The sequence below is a fragment of the Meleagris gallopavo genome, chromosome 7 (genome assembly GCF_905368555.1).
Source record: "Meleagris gallopavo chromosome 7, MGAL_WU_HG_1.1, whole genome shotgun sequence".
NCBI lineage: Eukaryota > Metazoa > Chordata > Aves > Galliformes > Phasianidae > Meleagris > Meleagris gallopavo.
The window spans coordinates 26396494-26412982 of record NC_139410.1 but is presented as its reverse complement, the minus strand read 5'-3'; the positions used below and the strand labels follow the sequence as shown (position 1 = coordinate 26412982).

At 40.1% G+C, this 16489-nt stretch overlaps 1 protein-coding gene across 5 annotated transcripts; it reads right to left on the bottom strand.

Moving 5' to 3' along the window:
- Nucleotides 1-420: 420 nt before the first annotated feature.
- Nucleotides 421-15479, bottom strand: SEC22A (SEC22 homolog A, vesicle trafficking protein). Of its 5 annotated transcripts, none has more exons than XM_085227804.1 (9): nucleotides 15352-15465; nucleotides 14887-15049; nucleotides 13046-13274; nucleotides 10748-10949; nucleotides 9682-9845; nucleotides 8252-8446; nucleotides 3972-4090; nucleotides 2384-2449; nucleotides 421-1173 (listed from the first exon to the last, which is right to left on the bottom strand). In XM_085227804.1, the coding sequence occupies exons 4-9, from the start codon at nucleotides 10927-10929 to the stop codon at nucleotides 973-975; spliced, it is 927 nt and encodes a 308-aa protein (XP_085083930.1). In that variant the 5' UTR covers nucleotides 10930-10949; nucleotides 13046-13274; nucleotides 14887-15049; nucleotides 15352-15465; the 3' UTR covers nucleotides 421-972. The 5 variants fall into 5 exon arrangements, with proteins under 5 accessions (XP_085083930.1, XP_085083929.1, XP_085083932.1 ...); XM_085227803.1 differs by having other exon boundaries at nucleotides 15298-15453; XM_085227806.1 differs by lacking the exon at nucleotides 14887-15049 and having other exon boundaries at nucleotides 15352-15479.
- Nucleotides 15480-16489: the final 1010 nt, after the last annotated feature.

Below are 16489 nucleotides of genomic sequence, written 5' to 3'. Positions count from 1 at the left end.
TCTTGAACACAAGAGGTTCTATCACAGCATAAAAATACATAAAGCCACAAAAACGAACAACATTCCAATTTGGTTTTTCATTTATGTTCATCAGACTGATTTATTATCTTCCTGTTTATCTCATCAATCCCCCATTTGTAAAGGTATATAAAAAGAACAATAGCTCTTTTTACTCTTTTTACTTTTTACTCACCCACTGGTCCGTTTCCTTTCAACCTCTCCACAGCTCAGAGGAAGTGCACTGAAGTCCTGGGTTAAGTGGCAGAACTCTTCAGACCATTCCTGAAACAAAACCCTGTCCACACAGACCACTTTCCAAGGATAACCGAAAGGAAACCATCAGTGACAAAACATACAAGTGTTTATAGCACTAGATGGAGGGCCACAGGTGCCAAAGAGCTGATCTCAAGAAACAAAGAGTTTCCAGGTTATGTTTTAATCAAGAAAACACTCACGCGAATGTCAACGTGTAACAAAACATTCCAAAATTTAGTAGGTTACATATTCCAAATCTAGTTTGCTAATATGCAACAGCATTTTTAACATTAACTTAGCCTATTCTCTACTGCCTCACAAAGGCAAAACTGATTTTGGAAGTGAAGAGCTTGCATGATATGCAGGACACATACTCTATATGTTCCTTCCATTGACATACACTTGAGCAAAGCTTTTCTCATGCCCCCAAATTCCCCCAAATGAGTCTCCCATCAACATATATTTTACTACACGATATGACCCACTTCTCTCCTCTAGTTCTGTATTCATCTGTGTCCTCAGCTGTTCCTTTAAAAGAAAAGTTTTTTTAACCAGCAAGTGAAAAATGTCCGCAGGCATCTTACATTGCTTTATTAAAAAAAAGGAACAAAACCAAAAAGCGCCATCCAGCCAGCTCCTTCTTTTGGAGAACAGCTTTACATTCCTGAGAGTGAATATCTGTTGGAACAAGACTGCCTCTAAATGTTCCAGGACTTGTCAGACATTGTAATCTGGGGACTTCCCCTGCGGTCGTCGCAGTCGAATCTGCAACGTCGAAAACGCTCCCACAGTCACATGAAAGAAGAGCTGCCACAGGTTGCGCAGTTCATACAGGTACATGTTACACAGGCAGATTAACCCAAAAGTCAGGAAGGATTTGGCATTCCTCCAGCCTGTGTAATATACGAACAGGTAACACTGTCAGGAGAAAAAAAAACGGTATTACTGCACAGAAAACAGCTTCCAATAAAGAAATGCCTCTAGCTATTAATGAATTACCAGAAAATATCCCGCAAACAAGTCGAACTGAAAACATGTAACACCAGTGTTAACTTAGCTCTTGCTAAAGTAAAGTGGATGTTCCTGGCAATCTCCAGTCAAAAACACGCTTTGTTCTGCTTCAGAAGAAACAAGACCCAGCGTTACGTCCTTTTCAGAGGAAAAACTGGGAAAGACATGGAAAATCTCTAAAAGGACAGAACTGTGCCACAGTCTTTTGTGAGCGTTATCTTCACTTCTGCTACTGTTCTGCCTACTTCATTTCCACAAAAAGAGAAAAAAAAAAGAAAAGAAAAGAAAAAAGTTTGTCTCATCTGCACTTGAGCCATTTCCATCTGTCAAAGACAGTTCTTGCTGGGCTGCAAGGAAAATACCATCATCACTTAGGTTTAATTTTTAATCGAAATTTCTTCCCACAGAGCAAATAATGACGTTCACACCAATATTTAACCAAATTCATCACCAGATTATCTAAGTATGTTCTTGGTTATTTATTTGCTGCGTTTTATCTATGCCAGGGAAATTCTATTTCATTCTTTTACTTATTTATGTTCCTCAAAAAATGCCAAAGCATTTTACACTTGCAGCCGAACAATATAATTTACTGGGGTTACTTTATGGAAAACCTACAGACATGAAATGTAAGCACAAAATATGAGACAGGAAAACACAGTGGAAAGTGACTGAAAGATTTTAAAAGGAAAGAGATGCATGAGAACATATGAAGTGGGAGAAAATCTTGGGTGCAGTGCCTATGTATTAATATATATACTCAAATCCTTGCGAAGGAAAGAAATGCTAGATACACTTAAGCTAAGAAACTTGTACTTGAAGTAAACAAAAAAGTCTCAAGTGATGGAGATTATAACAGATAAGCTACACCAGATCTCTTAATCAACTACCTGGAAAAACATGTCAGCAGAGAGAAGATGTATGTATGAATCTACTGTGCAACGTTTTTGATCAATGCATTAAAATACAGAAATTATTTTTATAATGATTCTATCCAAGTAGCTGTGACATTTAGGAAAATACGTTTTTCTAAAATTCTATGACTCTATGTTGACACTTATGCATGACTGAGTGATGTGTCTCAATTTTAGTGAATTAGGCAAGCACCAGAACACACCTGGTACAAACAGGCTGCTGTTCCAAGAAAAAATGCAATAACATAGCTGAAATCTTCACCTTCATTCTGTGAAAATAAAGCAAAAAGCAATGTTTTACAATGTTTAAATGAAATACCAGATTGCACCTATGGCAGTTCTTCAATGTATGTTAAGACAGCCTTACACAGACATTTATACAGATTCCTGTATAAGCTAAATCAAAGCTGGCACTGGACATTCTCCAGATGCCTCTGAAAATTCAAGTCTAAACACTGTTAACAGCCTTTAAAATCAGCTTTGCCCAACTCTACTCTCCTGCAGCTTCCAAGAATGGGAAACAAGGTAAAAGAGAAGGACACAAACTGGCCACTAGGGTGTGGTAAAATGCTACACAGAGAACAATGCAGGCAACTCCACATTAATGCCACAAGAACAAACAAAACAAGCTTATCAGACAGATTATTAGAAAATTTTGTTTTCTTGAAGGAAAAGATGGGAAAAAAAAATACCTGACATGTACAGATGTTTCCACTCTGTGTTTAAAAAACAAAAACAACAACAAACAACAAAAATGTGCAGGTCTGTACATAAAGGCCAGGCTGGATGGGGCTGTGAGCAACGTGGTCCAGAGGAAGCTGCCCCTGCCTACAGCAGGGGGGTGGAACTATATGATCTTAAAGGTGCCTTCCAACCCAAACCATTCTATGATAAAACTGACCTACATACATAATGCAGTATTCTCCTAAACCACGAGCAAATCTTTGCCTCACAGCATATTTGCTGAAGCACAGGTTGTAACAGAGTTTGGCTAATATCCAGAACAAATGCTGGGTCAAAAATCCCACCCATGTGCCAAGAAGGCCCCACAGCACGGGGCACTTTCATTCTTCTTGCTCAACTCTTGCTGAGACCTCCAAGATTACTGTTTCATTAAGTCTTTACATATAACTATTTAAATAACCAGAATAAAGGTTTGAGCAGAGTTCACATAAGCAAATAAATGTGGTGGGGGTGCGAGGTACTTTTTTTGTACATTTTTGTTTGGAAACAAGAAATCAATCAGCAGTTTCCCTTGCATCAATCCTTTCAGAACACCAAGAACAATAAGTAACCTAACATTTATGAAAAATAAACAAAAACACAGAAAGGTTTCTAAAAAAGGATTTTACAAAATGGCTTTCCAGATCTCTGCATCACAGAACTTCAAAAAAAAAAAAAAAAAAGGCCAGATTTTCACAGCTGTCCATCATTTCCTCACAAATATTTTTTTCATAGTATCTATTAAAGTGATTCATATCCTGGTATAAATTTAGAACACTGTGTTCACATACCCACCGCTACCAAAGTATCTACAGAGAGCGTTGGTCACTCACCAACTTCAACAATACTACTTCTGTATTTCCCAACATTAATGAACATTGCACCACTCTCAGAAAGGATACACAGCTTATAAACAATGTAAGTGTCACAAATAACAATCTGACCTCACAACCAAATATTTGTGAAAATAAAGCTGGCAAGACTTACTTCACATAGCAAGCACATTCAGAGATGACAGCATGATTACTGCGACGCACAACTCTCACATTCATAAACATGCTACAATACCTGTAGAAGACTTTCTATGGCATGAAAGCCACGAATTAAATTCAATGCTCCACACAAGAGACTAAGTACAAATGAGACAATCCCGGGCAGAGTCACAGGTTCCAGACGTTGGTGAGGAGCTGCAAAAAGACAAAAAGAAAAACTCAGTCAAAGTGGTATATTAAAAAAAATATAGTAAAATATTAATCTAATTTTTCAGTGTCTTCTAGTTCAGGAGGCTGCTGAAACAAACTACAAAATGCATTTTTTTTTTTTTAAGAAGAGGAAACGTTTTAAGATTTGAAGGAAAACATATTTTCCTTCAATTAATCTAAGAGCAACTTGTCTCACTATATTTAGTCTTTAACTCTTGTACATTCAACTCACTCAGTAAGGTCCTGAAAGCTGCTTAAACATGCCAGGAAATCAATGGCAAATGATGCACTTGCTAGTAAAATTTGCCCACAATTAATAGCCAGGTAATAGGTCACACACTTAGGAGCTCCTCTCACAATCTTCGTTTTTCTTTAACACTAATGTATTAGCAGAACTATCAAGACTTATTTAGCTGCCTGCTGAACTGGAACACTCTGAGGCAGAGCCTATTACTCTCCTCTACCTTAAAAAAATGCAGCCAGGGAGTACTATCAAAGGCAGAAACAGAAGAGTTCTGAAACTACAGCTCATTACCAACCTCAAAACCTCATACAGGCCTTCCACACAGTGTTTAGAAGTACATTAAAATTAAAATACTCTTTCTTTTGGGCTTATCAACATCACAAGTATGTAACAGTTGTGTATGTTTGCACTGACTGTCTCTTTCCATAATTAATAACAGAAAGCAAATATGAAGAAGTGATGCAAAACTCTTAGCAACACAGGGAAAACAAAAGGACTGCTGAACCATGCTTAAATCACTCTGTTGGAACCACCCAAGTGTAAAGATGTGAAGAATGAGGTTAATGAGCCGCAGCACTAATAGAGAGAGTGGGCTGTCAATCCTGGCTGTGCACTCAGAACACATCCAGTTTATGAAGTTGCAGAAACTAAACAAAAAAAATGACCAAAGCGATGTCACACTGATGAGCACTAACTAGGGAATAAAAGCAGCTCTCCAGTGAACTCTAACAACTCACACACAGCTCTCCACGCTGGTGTAACCAGGTTACTGTAAAGCAGCATGTATTAAAGTGTTTAAAATTGCCTCTTTGGAATCATGTGGAGGAAAAGTAAACAGTGCTGTCAGTTAAACAAGAGAGACTCTGAAGAAGCATGAAATCATAATTTTTCCTTCTTATTAAAACAAACAAATAAACCTAAAAACTTTAAAGGGCACTGCTACTGATGTCCAGAAGCTCTCCTGGGCTTACTAAATCTCAGTTTCACTATCAAAGGAAAAAAAAGTCATTTAAATACAATAAAATAAAGACAGAACGATAAGAATGAAGGAGTATTGGATAAGACAGGGCAAAGGTTAGCTGTCCTCAACTCAGTTCATCTACAGATCTTACAAGGATCATAACAGCTGTATCAAAAACTCTCTTCAGCAAGCCAAGGATCAAAGAAATCAGAAATTCTGAACTAAAACTTTGAAGTTTAGATAACAATTCAGGAAATTTACAAGACATAAGATACTGCATTACTTGTAAGAACATTTATTAAAAAAAAAAAATTAAAATGGGTACACCATCAGGCAAAAAGGAATTTTGATCCAAGAACTGTTCCTCTGTTGGAAAAAAAAAAAAGAAAAAAAGCTCAGAAAATAGTCCATCTATCCGAACCAAATAAATACCTAAAATTTCACATATCAGCACATTGTCACCCTATTTCTAATTCCTGTCAACACCTACATATACGTTTGAAACAAAATCCTACCCATAATCTGCACTTCCTGCTTCTCTGATGCATAGCTTAGCCCTGTTACTCACTGCACACAACTTTCAGTACAGGAAATGACTGCTTTGGTCAACTACTTAGCAGTAAGAGGCTAAAACACTACAGCTTGGATACACACCCAACTCCAGGTAGAAGAAAGTAACAGATAATGGTTTATCAGCACAACCAAAACACATTAAATTCTCCCATGCCATGCGACAACACTTGTGCCTGACTTCCTACCCAACTCATTTATTGTACTTAGTTCATTTGTAGCGTGCCATATTTTTAACAGGACAGCATAAGTAGAAGTTACACTACACAGAGCACATCTTCTTGTGAGATGCATGAGTTTCAATAGGGCCAAGTGCTGGGTCCTGCGTTTTGGTCCCAACAACCCTACAGGCTTGGGGAGGAGTGGTTGGAAAGCTGCCTGATACAAAGGGACCTTGGTGTCTGATGGACAGTCAGCTGAATATGAGCCAGCAGTGTGCCCAGGTGGCCAAGAAGGCCAATGGCATCCTGGCTTGTATCTGGAATGGTGTGGTGAGCAGGACTAGGGAAGTCATACTGCCCTGTACTCTGCACTGGTGAGGCCTCACCTCGAGCACCACGTTCAGTTTTGGGCACCTCAGTACAGAAAGGACACTGAGATGCCTTGGAGCAGGTCCAAAGAAGGGCAACAAGGCTTGTGAAGGGCTTGGAGAATATGCCCTATGAGGAGAGACTGAAGGAACTGGGGCTGCTCAGTCTGGGGAAAAGGACCTTACTGCTCTCTTCCAATATCTAAAAGGTGCTTACAGCAAGAGCGGGGCTGGTCTCTTCTCACTGGTGACAGGACAAGGAAAACGGCCTCAAGTTGCACCAGGGTAAGTTTAGGTTGGATATTGGGAAACGCTTCTTTACAGAAAGGGTTGTTAAGCACTGGAATAAGCTCCCCAGGGAGGTGATTGCGTCACCATCCCTGGATGTGTTTAAAAGCTGTTTGGATGTGGTGCTAAGGGACATGATTTAGCAGAGGTTGTTAGTTAGGGTAGTATGGTTAGGTCATGGTTGGACTCGATGATCTTTAAGGTCTTTTCCAACCTGAGTGATTCTATGATTCTATGCTGTCCTTAGAGCAAAAGGGAAATTCTGAAGTCCAGTGAACAGACCGTGTAGCAAACATCCAGAGAAGGCTCTTTTCAAGGAGGGAGAGAATTTACAACAATTGTGAAGTATTATGAAGGTGTCAGCAGACGTGCTCAAAAGTCACATTCAAGACACTATTACTCAGTAGCATCTAAAATTGGAAGAGCTGAAGGAAGAGGAAAGTGCAAACCTTGCATAATGTACAGCCCTTTGATGGCAAGTTTCTACAGCAGTTCAAGGATGAAAACAGATAACAGAACAGAGAGATGCACGGAATTCAGAGGAGGAACAATGTTAAAAGTAACCAAAAGGGGGAAAAGAACCAGAAACCAAGACAGAATAAAAGAGGACAACAGAACAGCTTCCGTGCAGACAAGCTGTGGGAAGGTGGGGAAAAGATAAATCAGATGATCATCTGCCACATCATAGACAGTTTAAATGTACAGCCAACACTGATGCAGGCAGCAATAAATTAATGCTTATTGTTTATAATTCTTCCAGTTACAAACTGATTCAGAGCACTCAACATAAGAAATCTTAGCATAAGTTTCAGCCCAGTTGAAAACCGCATCATGCCATATTTACTTCCTACATTAGGTCAACTGAAGCTTAAAAAAAAAAATTAAAGACTGCTTAAGTGAATAGTACAAAATGACTATTACTGACATCACACATAAAGCACTTATTTCAGATAGAACTTCTTTTAGCACAGCTCGTAGGAAGTACCTGTGACTGTGAAATTCCAAAGCATCCACATCCCACTGGGCAAAAATAATCAAGATTGTGATATATTATAGAATGTGGGAAAAAAAAACAAAAAAAAACCCAATCATCTTGTTAAGTGCTGTTTTTCATTTGCTTATTTTCATGTAGATTTTTTCCTTCGATAAGTTGTTCATTGAATAGGCCCATATCTCTATTCATATCAAGAATGCCCTGAAAAGATGAACACTTAGAGCTGAGAACAAAATAGATATCTAAGCTAAAGCATAAAATTGTCATAATATAACATGTATTTTAAGAACGCCGTAGTGAAAAACCTTTTATTTTCCTGAAGAAAAGAACCAACATTTTGGGAATGCCCCAACTCCGGATGCATTCAAGGCCAGGCTGGATGTGGCTCTGGGCAGCCTGGTCTGGTGGTTGGCAACCCTGCACATAGCAGGGGCTTGAAACTGGATGAGCATCGTGGTCTTTTTCAACCCAGCCACTCTATGATTCCATGAAACATTAAAATAAAGACAACTCTCTATCTTTGTCATTTAAAGATGCAAATAGAGAAGCTTAAAACTTACCTGCAGATATCTTACCGGTACCCTTATATTCTGCTGCAGATAAATGTGCAAACCCATTAGCTGAACCAAGTTCTGACAGGGAAATTTGATAAGGCGGCCTCAGTTTGATTTCTGTCTGCATGTCAGCAAGATTCATCTTTGTTGATAAAGAACGCGTGTTGTTGTATCTCTGTTTGGTCCTCTGAATGAAATTATCTGTGTAAAATGTAAAAGTTATATCCTGGTGGACTTCTGTTTATAAAGTAATCCAAAACCATGCAGCTTTATGCTCTACACACATCCCAAATTTGAATAGATGGTTTAAAATGCCTGCATTTTTCTTGGCACATTCCAATACTATTTCGGTTTTGTGACTAATATATCATGTGCTATTTAATTCTGCAGGAAAAAAAATGAATCTCTAGAAAGCTAATTACTTTATCATAGTGAATAAACTCAAGACTTTTCACTGCATGATACTGAAAGAATTGCTAATACAATGGATTTACTGCACTTATTCCAGCTTTTCTGCTAAGTTAAATATCCTTTGGAGAAAATTAACTGCTGAATTCAAGTATAAACTTGGGTATGAGATGTGCCTGCAAAATATGCAGGCAGAGAAAAACAATACCACATTGTACCAACATAAAGACTGTAATAGACCTATATTCAAACTCGACAATTAGTAAAATGAAAGCATAAAATAATTTTAAGGAAATCTTTATAGACAAACATCATACAAATACTGTTACTAATAGACTGACTGAACTACAGAGAAATTAGCTAAATGGAGCATTTACTCAATATTAGTAAGATATTGATATATATTATAACTTCCTCTAAAACTGCAGGGTTTTTTTGCTCTGGTGCATTTATAAGAATACTTAAAATAACACACAGCTTACAGTATTAAAGCAACAGATATTAATAGAATCCATAAGAGCTGCAACCAGGTTTATATGAGATTAGTTGTATCTGGAGCTTGCGTGACAGCAGATTAAATGCCTATCATAAGACAAATAAAAATACCTCCTTTTCGTGCACTGAATCAAAACTGCAGCATAGCTACAAGCCAACAAGAAAATGCAATCTTTTACTTGAGAAATGTATGAAGCTCAGTGCCTTTACGGGTTGGGAATGCTAACAGGTACAAAGTCATCAGCTCCATATATGATTAACTAGGAGAAGCTGAAGTCTGATTTGGTCAAACAAGTTATGAGCCAAAATCTACCTGAATGTCTGCATAAAATTCTAGTAGCCCAATTTAAAGCCAAGAGTTGTTTTCTTTCGAACGGATCCTAATGGGTGTTACATCAGACTCCAAATCCACCTGAAGCACAGCTACAAGCTACCTTGGATGTTTCTGTTTTGTGTATATTAAGTTGCACATCTATTTAAATAAGCATTTGAGTCAGTGTGAGAATGAGCACGAAAAGAAATCAGATCCTTACCAAACTCTATAAAACAGTATGGTCTGACAGCAGTATTTGTCTTCATCATATTGTAGGTAGTGATGAACTCTTTCTGAAGCTCATCCAGGAAGCAGAAAGCCAAAACACTGGGATAGTTTTCAGTGCACAACATCATGTAACTTACTCCCAGAGAACTGATAAAGCTGTAATTGAGACAACAAAACCAGAATTTCAAATGTCTTTCTAGGTAATAGGCTAGCTTCACTAGTTTGATCTCATATTCCACAATCAGAAAATCAAAAAACTGGGATAACAAAGGAACTAATGCTTAATGAAAAGTCTACTCCATTCTAGAAGAAAATAAATTCAGTTTTAGTCAATGTTTTTACACGTGTACACTATGTGTGTATGTGTATATACATATGCACACATCCACTCATCCACGGATGAGATAATCAAGTTTTGGGATTATTATGTAGTTTTTAAATCTGCTGTAGACTAAAAAAGAGAAAACAAATAAGAAATAGTTGAACTGCAATGACAAAAGACAAATGTGATTATTTTTATGTGAAAAGCAACTTTGAAATTAACAAAAATGCTTCTAGTACATCAAAAACTTTGAAATTAGATGTTATAAATTTTGAGCTAGAACTTCTACTGAAGCATAAGCAGGCTTCAAATCTTTCTACTATTTCTCAATTTGTAACTTTTGATATACAAATACAGCCAAGTACTATTCTTATTAGTGACCTGACTAAGGGAATGGCCTCAAGTTGTACCAGGGGAGATTCAGGTTGGATGTTAAGAAAAATTTCTTGACCAAACAAGTGGTCAGGTGCTGGAATGGGCTGCCCAAGGAGGTGGTGGATTCACCGTCCCTGGAGGTGTTCATGAAACTTTTGGATGTGGTACTAAGGGACACGGTTTAGTGGGGGAATACTGGTGGTAGGTGGACAGTTGGACTGGATGAGCTGGGAAGTCTTTTCCAACCTTGGTGATTCTATGATTATTCTGAATAACCATTTCTACTGACAAGCACTAACTTTACAGACAAAGGATGCGACGTGTGACAAAAGATGTTACATATATAAAAGAGAAGCCTTACTTTATGTTGTACTGTCCAGTTTTCAGAGTACATCTATCAGGAAGCTGAGAAAGTTTCTTTGAGAGCATTTTAAAGTATTTTCTACATTCTTGCACTCCCGTGCTTTGATCATAATCGGTGGATGCAGACAGTGGGAGTCCATCCCTCACACGGACCACAGAGGCAGATAAAATCATAGACATTGCCAACAGTTAACAACAACCTAAAGCAAAACACAAAATGAACTCAGAATCAAAACTGAGGTCCAACTGAAAACAAAGGAGTTAATTAAAGGAGTGATTAATCAAACTGTCCAAACTTTGTGTTGGTCTCAAGCTTAAAACAGAACAGGGGGATAATGTGCAGCTACAACTCAGACTGAACCTCTAAGTGAAGAGGACCTATTATTCCACCTAAAACACAAAGCAGCAGTAAATAGAATGTCCATTTTCAATTTATTATTTTTTTTAAATCAGAATTGCCATAAATCCTCTCCCAGAGATATCTATGGAGGGGGATACACTATTACTCAGCCTTAGCACTGCTGTAATCGCTTTCAAGCTGAGAATTTGATTATTATTTTTTCAAATGAGAGAAAAACGATATCACAAACAACAGCTGGATAGGAAAAGTGTGTTCTATAAACATATATCAGACAGAAAACATATCCAGGTCTTTACAGCAACAGTGTTGATACGCTTTCGTGAAACTGTTGCTGAGTGCTTGCCTTGACAAATAGAGATGATATCAAATAATAAAAATCAAGGAATAAAACAGCAAGGAAGGTAATCCAGCCCTCCCAAATCACAGCAGAATTTCTTAAACATAATGCATCTTCCTTCTTATCTGGGTCTTGCTTTTACATCTGTGAAACACGTCTGTCAGTAACATGGAAACACCGGGCAGGCTGAGAAGGTGCTTGCAAAGCCTGTGTGCTTTTCCAGTATTGAATTTTCAAATGTAACAATTAAAGCTTTGGGGAATCCAGACACTTAAAGAACAAAAAAACTGTGTACTTAAACATTTCCCACACAAAAGGAGTAAAATTCTAGCAGGCAATTAACACTATCAACTGTATAAACACCCATTCCGCAGACAGTCTTTCAGGAGAGATGACAAGTTTAAAACTTTCAAGTTCTTCAAACCTCACGTTAAATCAAAACATGCAGAACTTTATCAAGACAAGCTTTATGCAGATTTTTTAAAGAAAGATTACTCTGACAAGTGGGCGAACTGCTAGAATCAATCTGAAGCCAAAAGCAAACACTTCCTTGTCAACTCCTAACACTGCTCTGCTGACTCCTACCATTTGCTACACCTATCACTTCAGAAATTAGGAAAAAAGTGGGTTTTGCCTCCCTCAGACGATGCTACTGAAGTTCCATATAGTCATAAACTGAAACAGAAAACAGATTTCTGAATACAACTGAAATATGCTTTAGTGTGCAATACTGACGTGTTTATAGCACCTTTCAAACCACGACACTAACAGTGCTTTGTGAGCCCTAGCAGCTCAAGGACTGGATTCGGAAAACCCAGGAATCCAAATTCTCCTCAATTAGCACTGCCTCTTCATAAAAGAAAATAAATGAAACAGCTGGTTTTCCCCTGAATTCTAATCTCTCCACTTTCCCACTCCACAAAGGTTATAAATAAGGATACTTACTGAGTACTAATAAATACTGAGGTTGTTCATGTATATTTACTGCTGAGAAAGACACGTGTGCTAATATAAACACGAAGATTTATTGTAATTTCCAACTTAAGAAGCTCAGCCTCATCAGCAAACTTCAGCCTGTTTTGAGATGCTGCAAGTTAGCTATGCACTGAACTTGGAACAGCAGCAGAAGCCACCACTGTCTGTAGTCTACTGAGAGCCTCTGAGCTCTATAAGGTATGCTTGTCATTTCACCATTTCATCACAGAATTCATCACTGTACAAAGTGCTTTGATCAAGAGGATGTACAAACAAAAAAATAAAAGCAACCAGGAAACAACTTCAGGACTTCCCAGAGTTAATTTAACCTGCAGTTCTAGAAATTTTTCTTTATGTGTGTTGAAATTAATGTATATGCTTCCAGCAGGACAATTCATATGGTAAACAAATGGCTCTTGTATCCTTAACTATACTGCTAGCCACATGCCCATGGCAGCAGCTCCATAGCATGACAAAACTTCAGAGGAGCTTTAAATTGCAATGGTTCTCACATAATTATAATTTGGGACCTAATTCTGAAAGGGACTTCTGCAAGCTATATCAATACGAACATAAGAACTATAGTGGGATAGCAAGGTTTAAAATTCCCCTCATTAACTTACTTGCACAAAATGTAATTTCATGGATCTGCATTTCCTCTGATGAAGCCAATAACTCCATTAGCAGCTAAAGTGAAAACAGGAACGTATCTCCATGTCCCATCCTAGGAAAAGGCAGTGAGTATGATGGCACTGCAGGAGGAGCTCAGAATCCTGTTGCCAGCTCTCGGAAGGAAAAATATTATTCTGTTCACTGAAATGCTCTTGATCGTTACAGCTCATCTTGTGCCATCTGATGAGAACAATCAGAAAAAAATAATGAATGCATTTACTGGCTAACAACGTTCTTAAGCTCTTTTTATGAGGGCACACTGGTTGGAAAGGCCTGAACACACGGGTACTCAAGTAACAGGAATATTAAAACGTTTCAGTGTTCCTTACCGGAAGCTGAAGAAGTCCCATTACTTCAGCCATTTGGGAACAAATACATTGCCAGCTGTACAGTACATTACTAACACAGAATAACATCGCCTTGCCTGAATCCTACCATACACTTCACATATTAAATTCAATTAATTTATTATTTCCTCTGATTGGAAAATTTAGGAACAACACGACCACAGCTGTATTTCCAGAGCATTCAGGCTCTCAGTATTCAGGCTAACAAGAGCTGTTACACACTCAAGGATGAAGAAAGTACCACTAACAACAGAATGTATGTGTGGGCACAATAATGAACCCATTAGAGGTATTCTTTCCATTTAGATGTCTATCTTAAATAAACATTTGCATAAATCTAGAACGAAAACAGTTACATTCCTCAGGACTCCTACTTAGAGAAATTAGTCTGTTACAGAAGATAAGCCAACACTGCAACCTGCCAGTTCTCTCCATGTACTATAAAATAACACAGGGAAAAAACTGTGTTTGTCTTAATATCAACAGTTAATCAGCATCCACTGTCATCATTCTGAAAACCCATCCAGTGAAAAGATCTATTTTTTTCTCAGCTTCCTGAACTTGGAACAGCAGCAGAAGCCACAGCTTTCAGCACATTCAGAAAGCTACCTGAAAATGAAGTCAATAAAAGAAATACCACACTGTTGCACAATCACATGTACAGCACCTATACTATAACACAACATTCAGCCTCACCTGAGAACATTTTTTAAAAGTTTATTAAACCTTCGAAAAGAAACAAATGACTTCACGCAGCCCTCAAGACAACAGATTCAGAGAAGGCATCAGGCAGTAATGCAACACAAAGGAAGGAGATTGAGAAAAGAGCATTAGTAATATGGGACTGGTTTCAGAAGTTTAAGTGTCTTTTTTAAACTCATCTTCAAGAATGCAGATATTACTTCATCATTACTTCAAATTCCATAGGCTTTCCTCCAAAAAATAAAAAAATAAAAAAAAAATCAAAGATTCATAGAATGGCTTGGGTTGGAAGGGACCTCAAGGACCATCAACCTCCAATCCCCCTGCTGCAGGCAGGGCTGTCAACCTCCACTTTTAATACTAGATAATAATAATCTATGTCCTCGGACCGCACTCACACCACAAATGGTCCATAAACCCACCACAGGTATGGGGAAACGGGAGGGATGGGGTTTGCTATCCTGTTCTATGTAAGCCCCGAGGGCAGTGCCAGGTATTGGGCTCAGAGTAACACAGATGGTTCTTCACGGGACGCGCAGTCAGCCCGTGAGATTGCTTGTCACAGGATGCTGTCGACTCCCAGATGTCAAGCAAACTCAAGAAACAACTTGAAAAGCTCCCAAAGAAACTACGTGGGGAGAAACTAGCTTGGGGAGATCCTGAACCCCGGGAGCCAACAGGGAGAGCTCATTACAGCAACATCCCGCTGTGCTCGCGCTACTCACACCGTTCCCTGCACGCACCTGCCGGCACGTCTTCACCGAGTTCCTTCCGGCTGACACCGCCGTGCGGGTTCAGGGAAGAGCAAAGCCCGGCGCTGTGCAGGAGCGCAGCCCGCCCGTTCCTGCGCCGTTCACCGCACGCCGGCCTCCGCCGCTTTGACACGTGGCCCCAGGCCCGTCCCTTCTGCCGGATGATGAAAAACGCAACCTGCCTTACTTTTATGCCACATTCAACCATCATCCCGTTCACTTCTGTTATGCAGGCACTCAGCCCCAAGAGCCTAGAATGCGGCAACGCTCCCAAGCACCCCGGTATAGCCGTTCCCAGCACACACTGGACAGCAAGGCCCAACCGGACACCTCGCGCACAGGCCCAGAGCCCACCGGGCCGGCGGGCGGCCCCATCCCCCCGCCTCTCGCCCTCCCTCAGACCTGCAGGCGGCGGGCGGGCCGCGTCGCCACGGCAACGGCCGCGGGAAGCCTCACCAGAACGGAGCGCGACGCGCCGCCACCCCAACACCGCCACGGCGGCCGCGGAGCACTGTGGGGACCGGCCACGTCCGCCGGCGCACCAGCGCCATCACGTGACGCGGAAGCTGCCTCGCCATTGCTCCGCGGGTGGCGGGGGGGGGGGGGGGGGGGGGGGGCTGGGGTGTCGCCATGGCGACGCGCCGAGGTTGGGACGGGCCTACCGCCATGGCGGGGTTGCTTGCCTATTCCTTTGGCTCGGGTTCCTTTCAAAATAAATGAGCTTTGTAACCGTGCTTTTTGGGTTTCGCTGTGTGATAACTTTTTAATTGTTCGACCGGTTTCCACCGAGTTCAGTAGAAGTGCGAAGGACTTGGTGTGTGCTTACCTTCACATAGGTGTTCTCCTGTTAGGCTGCCAGACCATAATTTCGCCCATTCCCGGAGAAATCAACAGCATGCTCTGAATGACAATAGAAAGATGAAACTTGGTGAATGTCGCTACTAACACCAAATAGAGATGTGTACATTAAAGCTCTCTTTACCAATAGTAGAATAAGAAAGGACAGACTCCAGCAGGCTCTGTTGTGACAGGGCACAGGGAAACGGTTTCAACCTAAAAGGAGGGCAGGTTTAGGTTGGATATCAGGCAGTTTTTCATGATATAGGTGGTGAGAGATTGGCACAGGTTGCCCACAGGAGGGTGGATGCCCTGTTCCTGGGAATGTCCAAGGTCAGGCTGCACGGGGCTTTGAGCACCTGATGGAGCTGCAGGTGTCCCTGTTCACTGCAGGGGAGTTGGGCCAGATGGCCTTTAAAAGTCTGTTCCAACTCAATTCTATGGTTCTATGATTCTGTGTATAATTTTCTCCCTGTTTCTCCTCGTTACCGTTTCCTTGTCATATCACGCAGTTTTATTCAGTCAGCTCAGCTCTCAAAGGCAAGCAGTCCATTTCTTTGCTAACACCTTCAATTTCTTTGATTTTTACTCATTCTGTACAAGTGCTTGCTGCACCGTGTAGTGCTGGCTGTGTGACTCATGCTCTGGTCACACTCAGCGTCTCAGCAGCAAGGTGACCAGGAGAACAGCACCAAAATGCCTCAGCACTTTCCAAATCCAAGTCTGCCTTCTCTAAGCATCCCCTACTGATATAATA

Coding starts and splice junctions, on each gene's coding strand:
- SEC22A (XM_085227806.1), bottom strand. CDS start 10,929: ATGTCTATGATTTTATCTGCCTCTGTGGTCCGTGTGAGGGATGGACTC. Junction 9,846..10,747: donor ACTGGACAGTACAACATAAA/GTAAGGCTTCTC, acceptor TCTCAATTACAG/CTTTATCAGTTCTCTGGGAG. Junction 2,450..3,971: donor CCATAGAAAGTCTTCTACAG/GTATTGTAGCAT, acceptor TTATTTTCACAG/AATGAAGGTGAAGATTTCAG.